General features: G+C 48.6%; 2 protein-coding genes across 2 annotated transcripts in view; both read right to left on the bottom strand.

The window, feature by feature from the left end:
* Positions 1-2,955, bottom strand: part of LOC121594198 — a 57,630-nt gene extending 54,675 nt beyond the window's left edge. Inside the window, exon 1 of the mRNA XM_041917246.1 lies at positions 1,394-2,955. The gene's annotated coding sequence lies outside the window, so the exon portion shown is untranslated. The remainder of the gene's footprint in view (positions 1-1,393) is intronic.
* Positions 2,956-5,559: 2,604 nt separating this feature from the next.
* On the bottom strand, positions 5,560-17,676 carry LOC121592380 (tyrosine 3-monooxygenase). The gene is made up of 9 exons (XM_041913782.1): positions 17,130-17,676; positions 13,273-13,384; positions 12,983-13,033; positions 12,363-12,440; positions 12,127-12,192; positions 11,054-11,540; positions 10,631-10,963; positions 9,004-9,130; positions 5,560-8,293 (listed from the first exon to the last, which is right to left on the bottom strand). The coding sequence occupies exons 1-9, from the start codon at positions 17,196-17,198 to the stop codon at positions 7,892-7,894; spliced, it is 1,725 nt and encodes a 574-aa protein (XP_041769716.1). The 5' UTR covers positions 17,199-17,676; the 3' UTR covers positions 5,560-7,891.
* Positions 17,677-17,925: the final 249 nt, after the last annotated feature.

The raw sequence follows: 17,925 nt of genomic DNA, 5'->3' as shown, positions 1-17,925 counted from the left end.
ACAGGAATGAGTCAGCTAAAAGGCTGCGTTCGGCATGACAGGCTGATTAAAATGCTCTCTGTTTTATCACACCGATCCCGGGGCCGCCCTCTCCTTCTCTTCAGTGCCTCAAAACGCAGATCCCAGATTGATCCGTCAAAAAGCCCCCGATTGACCCACTGTCCAATGCATTGATAAAATCCTCCACCCTCTCCTAAAACATCCCACCACTATCTCTGTTTTTTTTTTTGGTGGGTGAGGGGGATCGTTTCTGGTGGCGCACCGAATCGTCTGTTTTGATTGTGCACCCTCCGCTAGACAACACAATGCGATAGAGAGGAGGTCAATTTTGGTCGTTTGGAAACCATGCTGCTCTGTAGGTGCTGCTGACCCACCGATGCACATCGACGGACAGGTGTCAGACAGGGCGCGCGCCCTATGACTCCTGCAGTGCAATACACAACACTCACACAACACAGAAAAACACACGTCTCCCTCTAGCAATAGGCCTACAAGAGCAGCCAACTGGTCCGGTCGCCTTGCGTCCGGGATAATTTGCATTTGCAATCGATCGTCGTCCGCCGGGGGGGGTGTGTGCTACCACATCTCCAAATGCCGCCAGCGGAAGCTTCCATTCTCTACACGATCCATTATGCAATTCCCCCCTGCCCGGTCGTACCGTTGTTGCTCAAGCTACTCCCGTACCGTCCCATGCGATTCAAGTTTCTTCTCCGCAGCCTGGTCGCTCTCGGGGCGGGGGATGGAGATGGTAACATTTAAATTATTCCCCTCCCCCCATCCAACACGCAGCTCCCAGGCCCAAAGCGTCTGCTGCGACATTTTCGCCATATTGTCTCGCACTGTCCGACCCCGTTCCCTGCTTCCCGGCACTCGATATTCCTCCACACACTGCGATCATCTTGCCTTGCGTTGGTATGTGTTTGAGGCCCACAGGCCATTGCCGCTAATCTGTGTCGATCACGAACTTTTAACTAAAAATAAACAAACAAACAATTTGAATCTAGCCTAGTGTCTCGGTGCCGCTGTGTGCGCTATTTGCGTCCGTGCGCTCCCTCGAGACACACACACACACACAGACGCACACACATACAAACGGTATGTTGGGCGTTTGAAGCGGAGATACACGACACGGCGTCGGAGAAAAACATGCGGAGCGCCATCGATAAGCGGGCCCAGGCGGCCGAAATGTGTGCCGCCGAAAAATGTTGAGATAGGTTGGAACAATTTCGGTATTGGTTTGGCCGGTTTGGACAGTGCGCACATAGCCCACGCACGCACACACACAGCCGGCGAGATGGGTTGATGTTGTTGATGTTGATGATGGTGCTGGTGCTGATGATGATGGTGGTGGCGAAGACGCGCCACCAATCGCCCATCGAAACATATAACTGACCTTCTTTCCGTGGTTTCGTGTGTTCCGAGGGTCTCGAGTGTCTGTCCCTCCTTCTCCTCCACCTCCTCCTGAATTTGATGGACGCGCGTTCGGGGTGCGGATCTGTGTGCGTGTGGATTGGTGTGCACAGCGGGAAACAACAATCACACACACACACGGCGGTTGTGTTGATAATGGAACAACCTTCTCCCTCCTCCTCCTCCTCCTCCCCTTTTGATGGACGGCGTGTTGCGGGGTGGGGGGGGGGGGCTTCTATTTTCTACCTCCACTACTGTAACACTCTGTCACACCCGTGTGGGAGAATCGTGCGATCCTTTTTTTTGCGATGCGCTTTCGCAGTCAAGGATTAGCGGAATTTCCGGTTTTTCTTCGTCGTTGTCGAACCGGGGTGGGGGAGGCAGTGCACACCAAACACATTCTAATCACCGTGACGCGCGCGTTTCGTGGCAAACTGTGTTTGCTTTGATGGGCACACACACACATTTAAGATAGCGAAACACGGTGGCCCTCTTTCGTTGCCGAAGCAGCTCCCGTGAACAGTGATTTCTTCTACTTTAAATGCTTATTTCAATAACACACTGTATACAACACGTAACAATTCACAACGCACCACAAACACACATACACTACGTTCACTGGTTCGGACGCTCACACTTCCCTGCTGCTGCTGCTGCTGCTGACATTCCCGGCGTTTTGTGCCGATTCCGGACGATGACTAGTGGCACCGCCACAGTGACCCACGTACCGTGCCAGCTGTGCCATTTCTGTGCCGATTGGCATAACGAAAACACGACCCCTTCCCGCACGCGCGCACACACACACACACACACACACACACACACACACACACACACACGGGCACGCACACGGTTGCGAGTAGATTGGGGGTCCCGTAGTACCTACGTAGCGTTACAACTGGTTACGGCAGCTTGAACGGCAGGCAGGGCTACCATTAGCAACAAGGGAGGCGCTCTATCTCGTAGTTTCTACGATTGTGTTCCTTTTTGATACACACACACGCTTCCTCTGTCTTCACCCTTTTCCACTGCCTACTATGCTTCCGCGAACGACAATAGAAGGAAGAGAGAACAAACAAACGGACACAAGGTTGGAAAAAAAAACACCACAACACAACTTGCACAACACCGTGTTGTTGGGACGATGATGACGATGACGGTGGGTGATCGTTTCTTTGTTTCGCCCCACACACACAGACATACCCACACACGCACGGAGAATATATCTTCGGACCCTGTCCGCTGCACCCGCACTCCCTTCTTTTCCTATCGTAATCGTACCATTTGTTGTTGTTGCTTCTTCTCGTGCAGCTCGTCCTTCCGTTTTTCCTACGGTAGCATACACACACACGCACTGTTATCACTATGTCACCCCGCACTACCTCACCCGGAGGATCGTTTTGGCGAACATCGGTGGGTGGTTAAGGGCAAATTAAACGCACTGCTCGGTACCGCTCGCCCTTTCGCCCATTGTGTGTGTGCGTATTTTTATTTATCTTCGCAACAACTTCGGAATTTTGTGCATCTTTTAGACTGACAGCCGTGTTGCCTGACACTCAGTGTGGCCAGATTATTTTGGCAGATTTCGGTAGCAAACTTTTTATCGGTAGTTTTCGGTAGGTTAAAACTCGAAAGTGCTCACTCGGATACGATTTTATCGTACGTGCTGTCATTTGATTTTCGCTGGATTATTAGCATTGATTTGATTATTTGGCTGAGTTTTATAGTTTAATGATTTAAAAAAAAAAAAATTCCTTCATACTCTAGATATGTATATCGGTATTTCTGGTCACTCTACCCACAGGGCAAGGCGAGCTTTCTGGCAGCCACCCTTCAAAAATCCTCGCTCGTAACGTCAAATAGAAACCGTCACAAATACTTAAAAACGACGTCGCCAGCGAAGGAAAATCGCACCTATTTGGAGAGTTAGTTAGCATACCAAAATTAGCTGCTTAAGCAAATTCGGCTATTTGGGAAGGTACACTGCTGAAAACTAGTATTAGCTAGTTAGCCTAGTGATTTCCATATGGAGTTACATACATGAAATGATGTGGGCAATGGTTTTATGCCTTTTCAGTCAGTATCGTAAAAAAATGTGTGATTTTCGATAGGATAAATGAAAAATCGGTAGTTTCAGATTGGTCATCTGTGAATTAGTAGCCATATAAAAAATCGGTAGGAATACAGATAAATCGGTATTTCTGGTGACTCTGCCGACACTGCTGCGTCAAAGTAACGTCAGGGGGGTAGGAATGTTCGCTTTCGTTCGTTGCGTGAAACGGTTGAAACGCTGCACTGGAACGGTTTGAATGGAAATATTTCGCGTGAAACATTTCAACGATGTCGGTTGAAGGGAAACGGAGTTGATTTTAATGGTATTTTGTTTTTTTGTTTTTTGCAACCGAAACAATCGCTTGTCTATAATACGACTATGTTCTTTTTAAACCATTGTATTAATTTTTTTGTATTTTTTCTTTCATAGAATTTTAAGATGTGTAAACAAACTCTTTTTGTATTATGCTTTTAACATGACACCAAAATGTTCATTTCTTTCAACAACTAATCCCAGTTGTCAAACAATTCAACGCGTTTCCACTAAGCCAGAGAAACGACAACAGTTCAATAACATTCTGGTTTTAAGTGTCCTTGCACAGTCAAGGTCACCGGTCGTTCTATGAGGTTCAAACATCATGCAGCATGCGATGAATCCAATACGGAGGACAAAGTACTGTCATCTTAGAAAGACTATCCACACAATAAGCGGCTCGAATGCTGATGTTAACGCAAGAATGAACAGCTTAATAGGATTTAGCGCTTATTTAAACTCCTCTAGCACCTACCCTTTACAGTGTTTCTGGCGATCATTCCAGAACGAATACTCCAAAGCGGAAATGATGCTGGAACAGATACGCTGGAACGAATAGGCTGAGACACAATGATTTGATTCGACAGATCAGAGGCATGGCACTTTACCAGAGTTGGTTTATGATTCTTGTTCGGTACATTTACATTTGTATTACTAAGGTGAAGATGAATAAAGATAAGTTTCAGTAAAACTGATATAATTCGAAGGTACAACTGTAATTAAGTGATTAACTCACACGACTTAACAACTTGCCCGTCATACATTTAAGCCTCATATCAACACTCAACGCCCTTTTGATATAAGATTGACTTAACAGCTATCGCTAAACCACTCAAGTCACAGATCAGCTCAGTCACAGGCTCCCCAGACCGACTGTGATTGTTGTGGCAAATAAGACGAACAATATATTAATTAATAATTTCAGCTGCATAATAATGTATGTTTTTAAATATTGAAATTCTGGGACATTCGATGAATGTAAAAATAGTTAGAATTTTTTGAATGAGTAGCAGCATTTGTTACATTCATCAATTATTTTGTTCTTTTATTTTCTGTCCAAATAATTTGATTAACACAAAACAAATGATAAAAGAAATAGGACCTAATAAAAAAATATATTGGCAAATAAGAAAATGGTTAACAATTTGTAGAACTTTGCCAAATCTTACAACGAGTAAGTAAATTTTGTTTGAAGGTACGATGAACAAAAGCAATAAATATGAAATGAGATTAACGATACTCATGACAATGTAGAAGTGGAATAAAAAACAAATATAGAAAAACTAATAGTAAAATGAAGTACAGGAAAATCTAAGCTACTAAACTAAAACAAGGAAAGTAATACTAATTAAATGAATTGATCGTAAAACAAACTGTTGAAATAATTAAAATTTTTGATTTTAGTGCTAATTTAAATCGGTTAGCTCGTTTAATTGCTTCCTCGCATTGCAATTCAAGGCAATTAATGTCAAGGTGAAGTTTTCAACCAGAAAAAATTATCTCAACGTCTCTCAAATCAAGTACCAAACACCACAAGAACGAAAGAAAAGTTTGTTTTGCTTGTTGTTTTTGTTTTTTTTAGTTTCTTTTATTTTGCATCGCTACTTTTGTGCTGGATAGCTTTTACATATAAGATGATCTCATGAAGACGGAAAATTTTTACCTGTATCCACATTACTTTCACTTTACTCTGTTTTTTTGTTTGTTTGTTGTAAGTTTTTGATTTCACTTTCTTATACGTGCACGTGCTAAGATTGTCAAATTGTCCAGTTGGGTTTTGTGTATATATAAATATAAATAGAAATTTTCCGCCCATGCTCATATTCTGCTTGCTTTATACACAGTTATAAAAAATACATATTTATATATTAATAAAAAAAAAACAAACATGAGATTACAGACAGTCGAGGGTGAATTTTTTCGTTGCAGTGTGTTGTCTTTTTTTAGGATACTTGAATACTCTCTCGCTCTCTCTCTCTCTCTCTCGAAAAAAAAAAAACTTGCTGCCGAGAATGTTGCCATACCGCAGGTATGTACCAAGGGGGAAAGAGGGTGGATCGGCACCCGGCCCGGTTTCGCCCACATTCACTCAAGAAGCGGGACTTTCCGGCACTTACTGGCACCGACCAGGATCGGAAGGAGGGATGGAATGGTTCAACTGTGTTTTGGTCTTCCGTGTTGCCAAACTCTATCCCGCCACGCTTCCACCCAATGGCCATCGTGGCCTTGTGTTGGTATGTTGCATCGTATCGGACAGTCACTTCCTTTACGATTATCGATGGCCACGGGTGGAAGGTGTCCCATTCGCAGGGACATGCGGGATAGAGAAGGGAGAGCGCGGGAGAACAGCCAGGAAAGGAACTATTCAAGCCATCGTCGCGATCCTGACCCGCCCCTCCTGACCCTTGCTACTGCCATATCTTTGCTATTCTGCATTGTAACGAAAAACAAAGTATCTCTCCGCATCAAGTCAAGTGAATAATTTAACCGTTATACACTAAACTTTAAATAGTATACAATACTAAGAATACTTTTAAATAAAAAAAAAATATGCTCTCTTCAAAAAACAATACTCTTTCTACGCTTACGTTTTTGACAGGACGTACACATAACTTGGTTGGATTGGGGAGCTAGGGAATGGGGGTATGGGTTGTGGGAATGTGGGAAAGGAACTGGTAAAGAGATCATACTCTCTCTCCCTCACACACGATCTTCACGGGGGAAATTGCACATCGGCTCGCAATAACGAAAAAAAAAAAAAGGGAACGGATTATTGGTAGGGAAGGAACGGGCGCAAGGAAACGGACAGTTATTGGATGGGTGGGGACAAGGGTAGGTGTTTGTTGTTGTGTCTCCTGCTCATCCTTACTAGAAGTTCAGGCTGGCAGCCATCCAGTATGTTTTTTTGTGTCGTCCGTGCCGTTTGTTTTTGTTTTAGCAACAATACTGAAAACGTTACGCTACGCGAACCACCCCCGTAACGCTTCTGCGTTACGGTGTCCGGTTTGCTATGTTTGTTCGTCGAGGAAGCCGACGGGAACGAGGAAACGCTCAGTACACGAACACGAGCGAACTCGAGCTGCACACCACTCGACACTACCGAATCGAGTCGTCGGTCTGAGGAATCTTTTCTTCTCTGTTGGTGTTTTCGGGGGAGGGTGTGGCGATGTTATTGCGATGAAATTTGCCGTTTACTTCTGCCGTTCGGTCCTCCCAAAAAGGGATTGTTCCTTTTCCTTCGTTCACTTCGTTTGCGAGGGCTACACGCAAGCTTCGAATACCGAAGCTGTACAGCTGTGGCGGTGTTGTTGGTTTTCGTTTCTTTTTTTGTTCGTTGGAGTTGGATACTCCTGCGGGTGCGCTCTCGACCCTAGTGGCGATGGGGTGGTCCATATTTTCCGGACAATACGAAGCGCCGCATCGTCACATCGCTCAGCGTTTTTGTACAATGTTCCTCCGGTACCAAGGATGATCGTTGTGGGTCGGTTCGGTTCGATCGTATGATGATCATACGTTTAAAAAGGAGGTGCTAGTGTGCTTGGGGTGGTAGTAAACGTAGTAAAATAAAACTCTCTCACACACACACACCCAGGGAATCGAGCGACCGTCCCTTTTTGCGAGTGGGGGTTGCGATTTGCTTGTAGAATACTGCTCCGTAGTAGTAGTAGTAGTAGTAATAGTAGTAGTGATGTAGTTGTTGTTGGGTAGTAGCGGATATAGTATACATCGTGTTTTCAGCGTAGTCCGCAGGATGGCGAGAGCTAACGTGCCCCCCTCTCTATGTTTATCCTTTCCTCGCTTGCTGGGCGTCATCCAGGACGCGTCACCAGGGGTTTGGGACCAGGACATCGTTGTAAGAGGAGGCATACGCCTTTTGTCCTTTTGTCGATCAAGACATATTTTCTTCCCGTTTGTGCTTTGCTTTTTAAAAGTGTCTCGCTTCTCTCTCTCACTCGCTCCGACTCGCTCGCTCGTTCGCTCTCTCTCGCTCTCACACACACATACACACTCATACGTTCGCACACGCATCAGATCACATGCTGCTGCTGCTTAAGGTTTTTTTGGGAGTGAGACGGAAGGGTGTTGGTGCGCGTAGACAGCAAGGCGTAGGCAACCTTAGCAGAACGGTTGCTTCAGCTTGGCGATGGCGTTGGTCAGGTGCAGCACCTCCGTGTTGAGCTGCGACACGAGCGTCTCCAGCTTGTCGACCGAGTCGAGCACCTCCACCCGCTCGGTGTGCGGGTTGAAGCGCACCTCGAACGGCCGGGACATGGTCGAGACCCAGCGGCGGAACTTCTCCTTCGCGTCCTCGAAGCTCTCCGCGACGTAGTAGATCGGCTGGTACTCCTGGTCCTGGTACGGCTGCACGGCGGTCGAGGCAGGCTCGAACGGCCGGTGCTCCGGCTTGTCGCTGATGGCGTGCAGCAGCTCGCCGTAGGCGGACAGCAGCCCGGCACCGTACGCCTTCACCTCGTCCTTTTCCTTGCACAGCCCAAACTCAACCGTGAACCAGTATACCTAGAAACGAAGGAGAAAGGGAAGCGTGTGAGCACCCTTGCCCGGCAAACAGAACCTGTTCCAGCACCAGAACCAACGGCTCACGCCAATTTACACGCCAATAGGAGCGATTAACAGCGCTCAGCGTAACTGGATCGGAATAAATCAACGCCACTTGCTAAACTGTGCTTGCGATCCAGTTGGTTCTAGGTGAGTTTGAGGTAGAAGAAGCAGAAGAAGAAGAAAAAAAAAACAGAAAACCGTTCTAAGCGCGGCACGCAACCTACCACCCCACACAAGTACACACACCATCATCATCTTCTAAACTGCGAAAGTCCAGCGCGAGCGGGCAAAGTGACCGCAAAACAGCCTGTCCGTGTCCTTCGTGGCCTCCTTTCCGGTTTTTTGCACGCACGCTCTGTACTCTCCGTGTGTGTATGTGTGCGTTAATGCCAATGGCAAGCGTGTTAGAGTGGTGGGTTCCATCGAAACTAGCTGCTCGAAAACTGCTCGAAATTGGTTTGGTCATGTGGTGATGACCTAGCGAGAATTGCGATCGCGCTTTTTGTCGGGGGTTCGACCCGAGGCGCAATTACCGTTTGCTACTTGGCGGGGTGGTGGGTGTCCGTGGAACGGTTTTTTCTTCTTTTTCTTTTTTTTTGGGAGGGGGGAGTGCTAAAGCACTTGCTGCTGGTGGTGATGGTCGTGGCATCTATTGCGCCTTTACTTACCGTCGAGAGCTTTTCAATTTCCTCATCCGAGGCACCGAGCGAGGCTAATCCGATTTCTTGCGAGAACTGGGCGAAGCTCGGGTCGGCGAGCAGCGGCATGTGACCGAGCAGCTCGTGGATGCAATCGCTGGGAATGGCAGAGAGCAGAGAGATGCGCACACGCACGTAAGAATGAGTGAAATTGTGAAATTGTGCAAAGACAACAAGGCAATACATGTCGACTGGAATGTAGCGTTTTTTTTGCTTTGCATTTTTTGTAATAATTCTATTTTTCCAGCGCTATCTTTACGGTGGCTCTACTGCGGCCCCAGAGGGACGGTGGATTTGGCTTGAAGGATGAAGGCGAATTTTTGAAGAGCTTTCCAACCATGGCAACTTTTCCCATTTTAGCTCCCAATCGTTTAGCAACACTGGAGACAGACTAAAAAGGAATTTATTCGATGACTCCCTATCAGCATCATCATTGACGACGTCATCGATCCGATGTGAAAGTATCGGAAAAATCAATTACAATAACCGACCTATCGCTCGGGTCCCGGGTGGAATGCTTTCGAGCGACATTTTAATTGAGTTTCCTTTCCAGGGGTTGCTGATGCGCAAGTATAGTTCCCCAGTCGGTTCCGCAGAACGGACAAGGATGATGACTTGTTGCGTCGACCCCGACATGCACAGAGCGTAAGGGCATAAGCGCAAGTTCCGACTGTTAAAAGGTGACAACGAGCAACGAGCCGGGGAGCCAAAAGGGAAAATACATCAAAAGCTTAGCTTCAAATGGCACGTGGCAATGTGGCACAGAACTCCCGGCGGAAATGACCCATTTTGGCGGGTGCGAAAGGAGAGGGAGTGGAAGCGAAGATTCGTAGGAAGTCTGGCCGTAGCACCACTCGGGCGCCGGAAACGGGCGGCACACCAAGCGTACGACGGGTGCGACCGTTAAAATCATTTTATTCTATTATGAACATCTTACGCCACTTTTGCCACTGGCTGGGTTGTTGGAGTGCTCAAACGACTGGAACAAATGTGGGAAAGGGCCAAAGTGTATTGAGCGGTACCTTGTGCCTGAGAGCGCAAGGGTAAAGGTTGAAATCAAGCCTGAAATAGGCAAAACGAAAAATCTCTTTTTTCCTTTAAATAAAACTTTACTTTTGAGAGAGAGAGAGCGCTCACACAGAAAAAGACGTCTAAAGAAGCACTTTATGCCAGCAACAATGTTGCAAAGCTGAGTCTAAAGCTTCATTCTTTTTCCTCAAAAACCCCTGAATGCATCATTCTAGTGTGAACTTTCAGTTCCAGCTACTGGATGTCGTCCGCGCGAAGCGAGAGAGCATTAAAAAGCATCAGGCAAATGGCCCATTTGGCTGCTCACACATCTCCTTTCACATGTCCTTGCACACGCACACAATGGTGCCATAAATTGTTCTACCCAAGTGCTAGAGTGTGAGGAGGGAGGCAGCCACTCATCAAAAGCAACGACGTAGACGAGGAACTTCTGCTGCCGCAGCAGCAGCCACCGTAATGGAAAAGCTAAAAGGGGAGCTTGGCAGCTTCCGGATTGTGCAAAAGCATCGTCGCATCGACATTCAGAAACAGAAAGGGGGAGTGAGAAAAAAATGGGCTGTCAACTTACGGTTCCGGCGTGTGGTAGGGCGAGTTGATGTGCCGCACGTACTGCGTGCTCTGGAAGATGCGGAACGCCAGCGAGGCAAGGAAGTCGCGAGCGGTCAGCAGACCGGCGGCCGGCCGGAGCGTGAATCCGGTGTTCTTGCGCAGGAAGTCGCTCATTTCCTGCAGCTGGGGCAGGCGCTCCTTCACGAAGATCTTCTCGTCCTCAAGCTTCCGGAACACGGCAATGTACTCCGAGCAGGCGTGCTGCACCATCAGCTCCTTCACGCGCCCGAACACGGCCGCCCAGGTCTTGTTTTCCGTCTCGGTGTAGTCAATGTGCGGGATCGGATCTCCACTGTTGAAATGGAGGGGAACGAAACAAAGGTTGTTAGATCACGCTCATCACCACAAAACTTTTTTGGGAAACTCCCTTTCGGGTACTTACTATCGGTAGGCGAATGCAATCTCGGCAATCTCCTTGCGACGAGCGCGGTACACCTGGTCTGCGAAACCGGGATGGTTCATGTCAAGGTCCGGCTCGTACTTGGTCATCAGATGGTTGCAGTTGTCCAGCTCCGAGGCGTGCTTCGGGAACCAGGGCGCCTTCACGTTGACGTTGTTCTCCGACAGCAGGCTAACGCTGCCGAAGGACTGCGTCTGGCGCAGGGAGCGGATCAGCTGCAGCAGGTTGGCGCGGGCCATGTCGACCTTCACCAGGACGTCGAACTGGACGCCCTCGCTGCGGGACTGGCGCGACTCCAGGTGTACCACGGTGCCGTGGTACGCCTCCACCGCCTTGAGGATGCGTCCGAGCGATCCCATGCCGTCGCGCAGCCGTACGACCACGGCGGCACGGACCACCTCCTTCTCGGCTTCGGGCGACTCCGAGGCGGCATTCTGCAGCACAACCTCCTCCTCCGTTAGCCCAGCGTCTAGTGGCGGGAAAGGGGAAAAAGGGGGGGGGGAAAGAACGCGCCGATTAATAACGGTCTTTGTCAGTTTTCCTCCAAGCGGTCCGCTCCAAGCGTAGCTCTCCATCGGACCGTGTCCAGCCACTAATCGTACAAGTAAATCCTTTTTATTTCCCCCGTTTTATTTTTCCCTTTTTTAAAAGGTGAGCTTCACTCACTTTGGGGAAAGATTATTGCTTTACCGGACGCGTGGGATTTCGAGGAGCGGGCGATTATGAGAGTTAGAAATGGGAAGGCACACGATTACGCCAAATGCGCCAAAAGGAACGGACCGAGCGAACTTCTAGCTGCCGTTAATGGGGAGCAATTTTCGAATCGCAAAAAAGAAAGCAAGGAAAAGCGAGGAGCTTATTGTGTGACCTTTTGCCTCGCAGCCGACAATGCGCTGCTGACGTAAAGCATGAATTATGGTGACGTGGAAAAGCTTTCTAGCGGGGGAAAGGATTACTTTCGTTTGCCGAATAGTTCCTGGGAGCTTGGTTCTTGGGAGAGGGGGTGTTGTTCTTTGCTCCATTTCTGAAGATGCTTGGCAGTAGCAAACACGTACCTGTTTCCTTGTCCTCATCGTCGGCACTTGGAACGTGTTCCTGCGGCTTCTGGGGTAGCTCATCAACTAAGTATACAACAATCAGGCGCACACACACACATGCAAAAAGCAGGGGCATTGGAGTGAAAATAAAGAGGGGAAAAAACTCATAAGTACCTCAATAATGCATCATGCAGAATGAAAAACGTGGAACAGAAACTCCAAACAAAAAACTGGAGCCATTTCCGGTGCCTTACCTGCGACCATTCGAATTTCCTCTTCGTCATCGTTCTGATCCTCGACTGTCTGTTGAACCTCTTGTGGAATTTTGTCTTCTGCGTGATCGGAAATGATAGTCGAACGGAAAAGCAGAAACACAAAAAGGAAGGAAACAAAATTAGGAAACCAAAGAAAAAAAAAACGGAAATTAAATGCAAAAAAACCGTGAAAGACGAAACACAAAAGCACAAAGAACTAAAACCGAAGGGAGACTGAAAACTACCCCTCGGCAGGTGTGGAGAGGTAATGGAGGGGAACAAAAATTGTAGCAAAAAGAAAAAAAACAAGACAAGATAAAACTTAAAACAATCCACTGGAAAGTGAACGGAGATCGGAGTGTGACCTTCGGTTGGTTTGGTTCAAAATTCACTGCTACTCGTGGGCTTTGTGACAAAAAGCGGTCCACCAACTCCTTGCTGGGCTACAAAGAACCCTTTCCCTCCCCTTTCAGAATCGTTCTAGGGGGTGGGGGGGGGGGGGGGGGAGGCGATAGCCATCAGCAGTTCCTATGCGGAAAAGCTGAAACCTGCGCTGGCCTCGTTCTTGTGTGCTTCGTGTGCTTCGCGTGCTTTCGGTCGGCGGAGTGAACGGCCCTTACCTTGTTGATGCTGTTCTTGGGCCTGCAGAATGGTACACTCCAAGCTAGAGTCTGCGGTAGTTGGACGTCGGTTTTGATTTTCAACACAGCCAAATTCGACAAATGACAGCAACAACATAAAACAGCAAACGAAAAAAACAAAAAGAACACAAAAAGCAAAACTCATAAGTACAAACAGGAATTACCACTTAGTTGGGTGTGTGTGTGTGCGGGTCTTTCGATCCCAGGCGACAGGGAAGTGTGCCCTCAGCATGCCCGGAAGACATTACCACTTAACAGCTACTACTTACCGTTGGCCTTTGCGCGGGCCTCGTCCAGAACGGTTTGTTTGGTTTGCTTGACCACAATCGTCTCAAAGCGGGCATCGTCGACCAGAGAACGGCGCCGGGATGGGTATCCGTTCTAAAGAGGAGAGCGAGAGAGAGAGAGAGAGAAAGACAAAGGGAAAATGAGAATTAATCGCTAGTTAATCGATGTAAAGCTCCGTTGAAGCTTTTTTTTTTGCTGCTCGTACATTAAGATGTTTTAATTGCAAGAGGCGAAGAGCCCGATTCCAACCAACACGCAGACCATAACACGGTGGCATATGATGTGACCGCTAAAAATGGTCAAAGCCACCAAGCGGGTGCCGTTTTGCAGCACCCTCGGCCGTATCGTATGCATGGGTGTCAGTGCTTTTTTTTTATGCGCCTAATGACCATCGGTGGGCCGTGCGCATGGCTAAGCCACCGGCCTGGACCGTGATTGAAATGTTCACCGTGTGGCCACCGTGTGTGTTTGTACGCCAACATGTCAACACACACACACGCGCGCGTGCGCGTGCTTCTGATGCAACAAGCGCACACGGGGGGGGGGGGGGATGGTGCACCCTTTTTCCTCCCAAACAGCCACTGCGGCCAGCGCGATGACGCAATCGGCGCGATGCAAAATGCGCTCGCGGGCCTGTGTGCTGCCCCGCTGGCTGACCATATTTTTCCCATGCCACCGGAACCACACATCTATATGCGTGTGTGTGTGTGTGTGTGTGTGTATGTGTGCTCACCCAAGACATACATCTAGCTCCCCCCCCTAGCCGCTATGTTGTAAAGTGTTCGGAATCGGTTTTACGGCCGAAACCTTGACATGATCGCGATCTACCGGTGCGCAACGAAACGAACGCGAATTGACCTGATTAGTGTGCTGGTGTGTGGACGTGTGTGTGTGTGTGTGCCTCCCCTTAATACCACCCTCTACCTCCCATTCCTCCAACACACACCGCAACTAACCACAAGTGCGTGTCAGAATGCACAGTTCATCGAACACAGTTGACTGCCGGACCGCCGAAAAATTGGTTCCATTTCCGTGTTTTTTTTTTTTTTTTTTGGTTGAGGACTAGTGGAAGATCAGACCTTTCAAGAGCAATCCCCGCCTTCCCCGCCAGCGACCGGAGCACGTGTTAGCGCCCGCTTTGCGGGACCTTCGATCGCCCCGTTCGCCATTGACATTGGTAACGGGCGTAAAAAGCGCTTGGAGGGTGGCCCTGCGCGTGGGCTGCGTGTTGCTTGGGCAGGTGTTGCTAAGGTGCACCCGGTTTGGTGTTTAGCTGTTAGTGTGGCACGCACTCCACAACACCTCCAGCAGATCCATCAACCTGGCGTGACAGGTGCATGCACGAGCTGTACATGAATGATGCATTCCAACACTTCTCGCACAGAAAAAAAACATCGTTTGCATCTTCGCACATCACTCAGAGCCAACCAGTTGGAGTGGAGTTCCTTGAGCGCGATCTTGGCGAAGGATTCCCGCTCCGGAAGGTCTTGTGTGTGTGTGTGTGTGTGTGTGCTGCGGGCTGGTCGGTAATGAGGACCGGTTTAATGACACTCACTCTCGGGCTTTACTGCCTATTTGCTGCCAAATTCAATGTCAATAAGTAGATTATAATATGCCCTGCCTGTAGAGCCTGTCCTCTGTCTCTCTGTGCTGCTGGGAGTGAACGTGATCTTGTTTGTACTTTGCTTTAACAAGACACCCCAAAACTTCTCCGGGGGAGGGGTGTGCGCACGCGAAGGGGACGACGGTGGTCCCGATTTGCCCGCTTTCCGCTCCAGCTGACCTTGAGATAGCCAACAATCCCCCCGTCTCACGCGGGCTTTTCGGTTCGGCCGGTGAAAGGCACCTGGCCACGGAGACCGCAGGACAACGGACTGCGCGCGCGCGCGTGGCAATCACTTCCGCAAGCCTCGCACAACTCGTTTTTGTTTTTTGTTTTGTTTGCTCCGACCACCGTTCTGGGCTGTACAGAACAGCATAAAGCAAAGCAGGAGTGTCCGTTAGCAACAAAGCCACGGCTAGCTTTGGCTAGGATCGCACGACACTCTTTGATGTCAAGTGGGCGCGAGGCTTTGCTGCAGAGAGCGCCACTCGGCGCGGGAAAATTGGCATGACGGTTGGGCCTGTTGCGCTGTATTGATCTAACGGAGCCACGCCACAAGTCAACATTGGCGAGGAAACCGTTCTTAAGATACGGCAGGATACGGGCCAGTGCCAGCAAAAACCGTGGAACCGCAGCACGGAAAGACAACAAACCGTCGCCCGGCACAGCAAGCAAGAGGAAAAACTTTGTAACGCAAATTAGCTTGGCCATTTTCTTGGCCAGACCCCTTTGGCAGTTTTGCGATCACCGATCGTCGTCGTCGCCGCCGTGCGAGCAAAAGTGGTCGGTGACCTTCTGCGCTTCGTATGTGTGCGCTCGCGAGCGATGCATTGTGTGATTTCCTTCCGTTTCCGAACCGACGGCCTTAACCTCAACATCAGGGGCCGTATGGGAGGGGGCGGGAAGGAAATTGGCCGTAATTAGGTTTCGGTTCCATTCCACGGTGACCGATCGAGGATGATGAATCGATTTCGGCGACCGACCGATCACCGCCGTCGCCGATCGTTTCCTTTTTCCTGCACTGTTTGTGGTGGTTTGCAAGTGCCCCGCACGTCGGCGAGGCCTGACCAGGCCAGGTGAAACTTTTATGTGTTGTGCGATTTCACTCCGGGGGATAGGAAAATCTACTTCTAGAAGCGTTTTTTCCCCTCCCCGGTTGCTTTCTGGGACGTGAAGGATTTTAAAGCGAATGATTGATGCGAACGATTTGGAAAAGCGTTCGCTAAAACTGATTTCTTCTTGATGTTGTGCCTCACTAAGGTTTTCGTAGAGAAAAAGATATTCTAGAAGGAACGGACCATCGGTAAAGAAAGAACATCGCTATCGTAGCGGGACAACATATCACATTTTACGAGACAATCGTAAACCATCTATCAAAGCTTCTAGAACCACCTTTGGGCCACCTGCTTGGAGCTAGTTTTATTGCACGCATCAACCCGAAATGCCATAGCAAAAACGCACAACAAAAACCACACACACATTGCTTGCTGTTTGATATTTGCTTAGAGAGAACGAAACGCTTCTCCGATTATCCAAGGATAACTTCAAGCAATCAAACGCGATCGCACATTAGCAGCTTGTTCTAAGGCTTGAATTTTAGTATGCTCTCTCGTTTCTCGTGGTAGCTCACAGCTCACCACGGGCTTGACTCACGCTTGCTCCAATCCATCCATTCCCAGGCAATCAATCATTGCCAGCTAAGTGGCGTTGCCATCTTGAAAAGCCTGCACACAGAGAAGGGAGCTCTCTGGAGTGGGGTTTAGAACGAAGCACACGATAAGTGCTTTTCAATTAAAAAAACTGAATAGAACACACACTGTATACACACACACACAAACACACACATTGTACACACTAGGTTAGTGGTAGCAACAATGTAGGGACTTTCTGGAAAGGGGCACTATTCTAGGAGAATTCAAATTTCCCAACGAAACTGTTGGAATCGATTGTTCCTAAGGAGTGTACTAATTCTAGCAATTCCTGGACCTACTGGAGCTGTTTCGAGCAACACTGGACACACACACACACACACAAAGACACACATACACACAGACACAGACACACATAGGACAGTATCAATGCACTTGCACACTTAGTCACTCAGGTTGTGGTAGTTTGTTTTCCAGTTTTTTTTTTCTCAAGAGTTCCTCCAAATCTTGCACTGATCAACTTGAACTTCCTCCCTTTATCCCTCTCAGGACTCTCAGACAACTCTTTCCTCCGCAAATAGCTTACCTCAATGCTGTATGATTTCTTGATCGCGAACATTTCACGGTTCTTCTGGGCAGCAGCGACGGCCATCATTATATTTGGTGCTTTGTAAGGTTGGTGTTAAGAACGTTTGTAAAATTTTGCAACTGACTGCTGTAGTAGCCTTTTTGGCGTGTAGAAACTGCTACTTCCTGTTTCGGAGCGACTTCGAGCGGGCAGTTCGTGCCGTCTAATTAATGCTTAGCGCTTTTCGCGGTGTTTTGTGGGGATGTTCCAAATAGCGACTCCTGGCGGTAGGATTTCGCTATAGCTGGGATTAGAGATCGCTGGACACACACACGGTCGTGACTGTTACCGAGGGGATTCAGGGATCTGGCTTCTTTTCGAAACTCTTCAAACAAAAAAACTCCACTGCACACACGCACGAACAAGCGGTACTGTATTAAATTACTACGGCGACGCTGCTAAGGCAAGGACCTTCCACTCGAGCTGTGTTACGGGCTTTCGCTGTCTCCGAAACTTCGGCACTTTGCAAAACGCAAGCAAACCAATGAATGCATGCCACTTTTGGTTTGCATCAGTTTAAATACCCGCCAGGCCAGCGCGTGGGGCCAGTTCGATCTCCGGGTCCGGTTTTTTTTTTGCGCTCGCCTGTAGGGGTGGGTAGCCGCACACACACACACACACGAACATCGTTCGCGCGACGTAGCATGGCTCAGCATTCCCCCACCGCCAGGTACACACGCACACCCGAGAGGGCACGACGAATCCGCTACACACGAATGCAACAAAGCACCGACGCGACTTGGCCCGTCTCTGT

Source organism: Anopheles merus, chromosome 2L (genome assembly GCF_017562075.2).
Source record: "Anopheles merus strain MAF chromosome 2L, AmerM5.1, whole genome shotgun sequence".
NCBI lineage: Eukaryota > Metazoa > Arthropoda > Insecta > Diptera > Culicidae > Anopheles > Anopheles merus.
The sequence above is the reverse complement of the archived record's forward strand: the minus strand, read 5'-3'. Positions and strand labels throughout refer to the sequence as shown.

Excerpts from the sequence above, each read along its gene's own strand:
- LOC121592380 (XM_041913782.1), bottom strand. The coding sequence starts at position 17,198 with ATGATGGCCGTCGCTGCTGCCCAGAAGAACCGTGAAATGTTCGCGATC. Across the intron at positions 10,964-11,053 it reads ATTGCATTCGCCTACCGATA|TGGAGATCCGATCCCGCACA; the intron begins GTAAGTACCCGA and ends CCATTTCAACAG. Across the intron at positions 9,131-10,630 it reads CCCTACCACACGCCGGAACC|CGATTGCATCCACGAGCTGC; the intron begins GTAAGTTGACAG and ends TGCCATTCCCAG.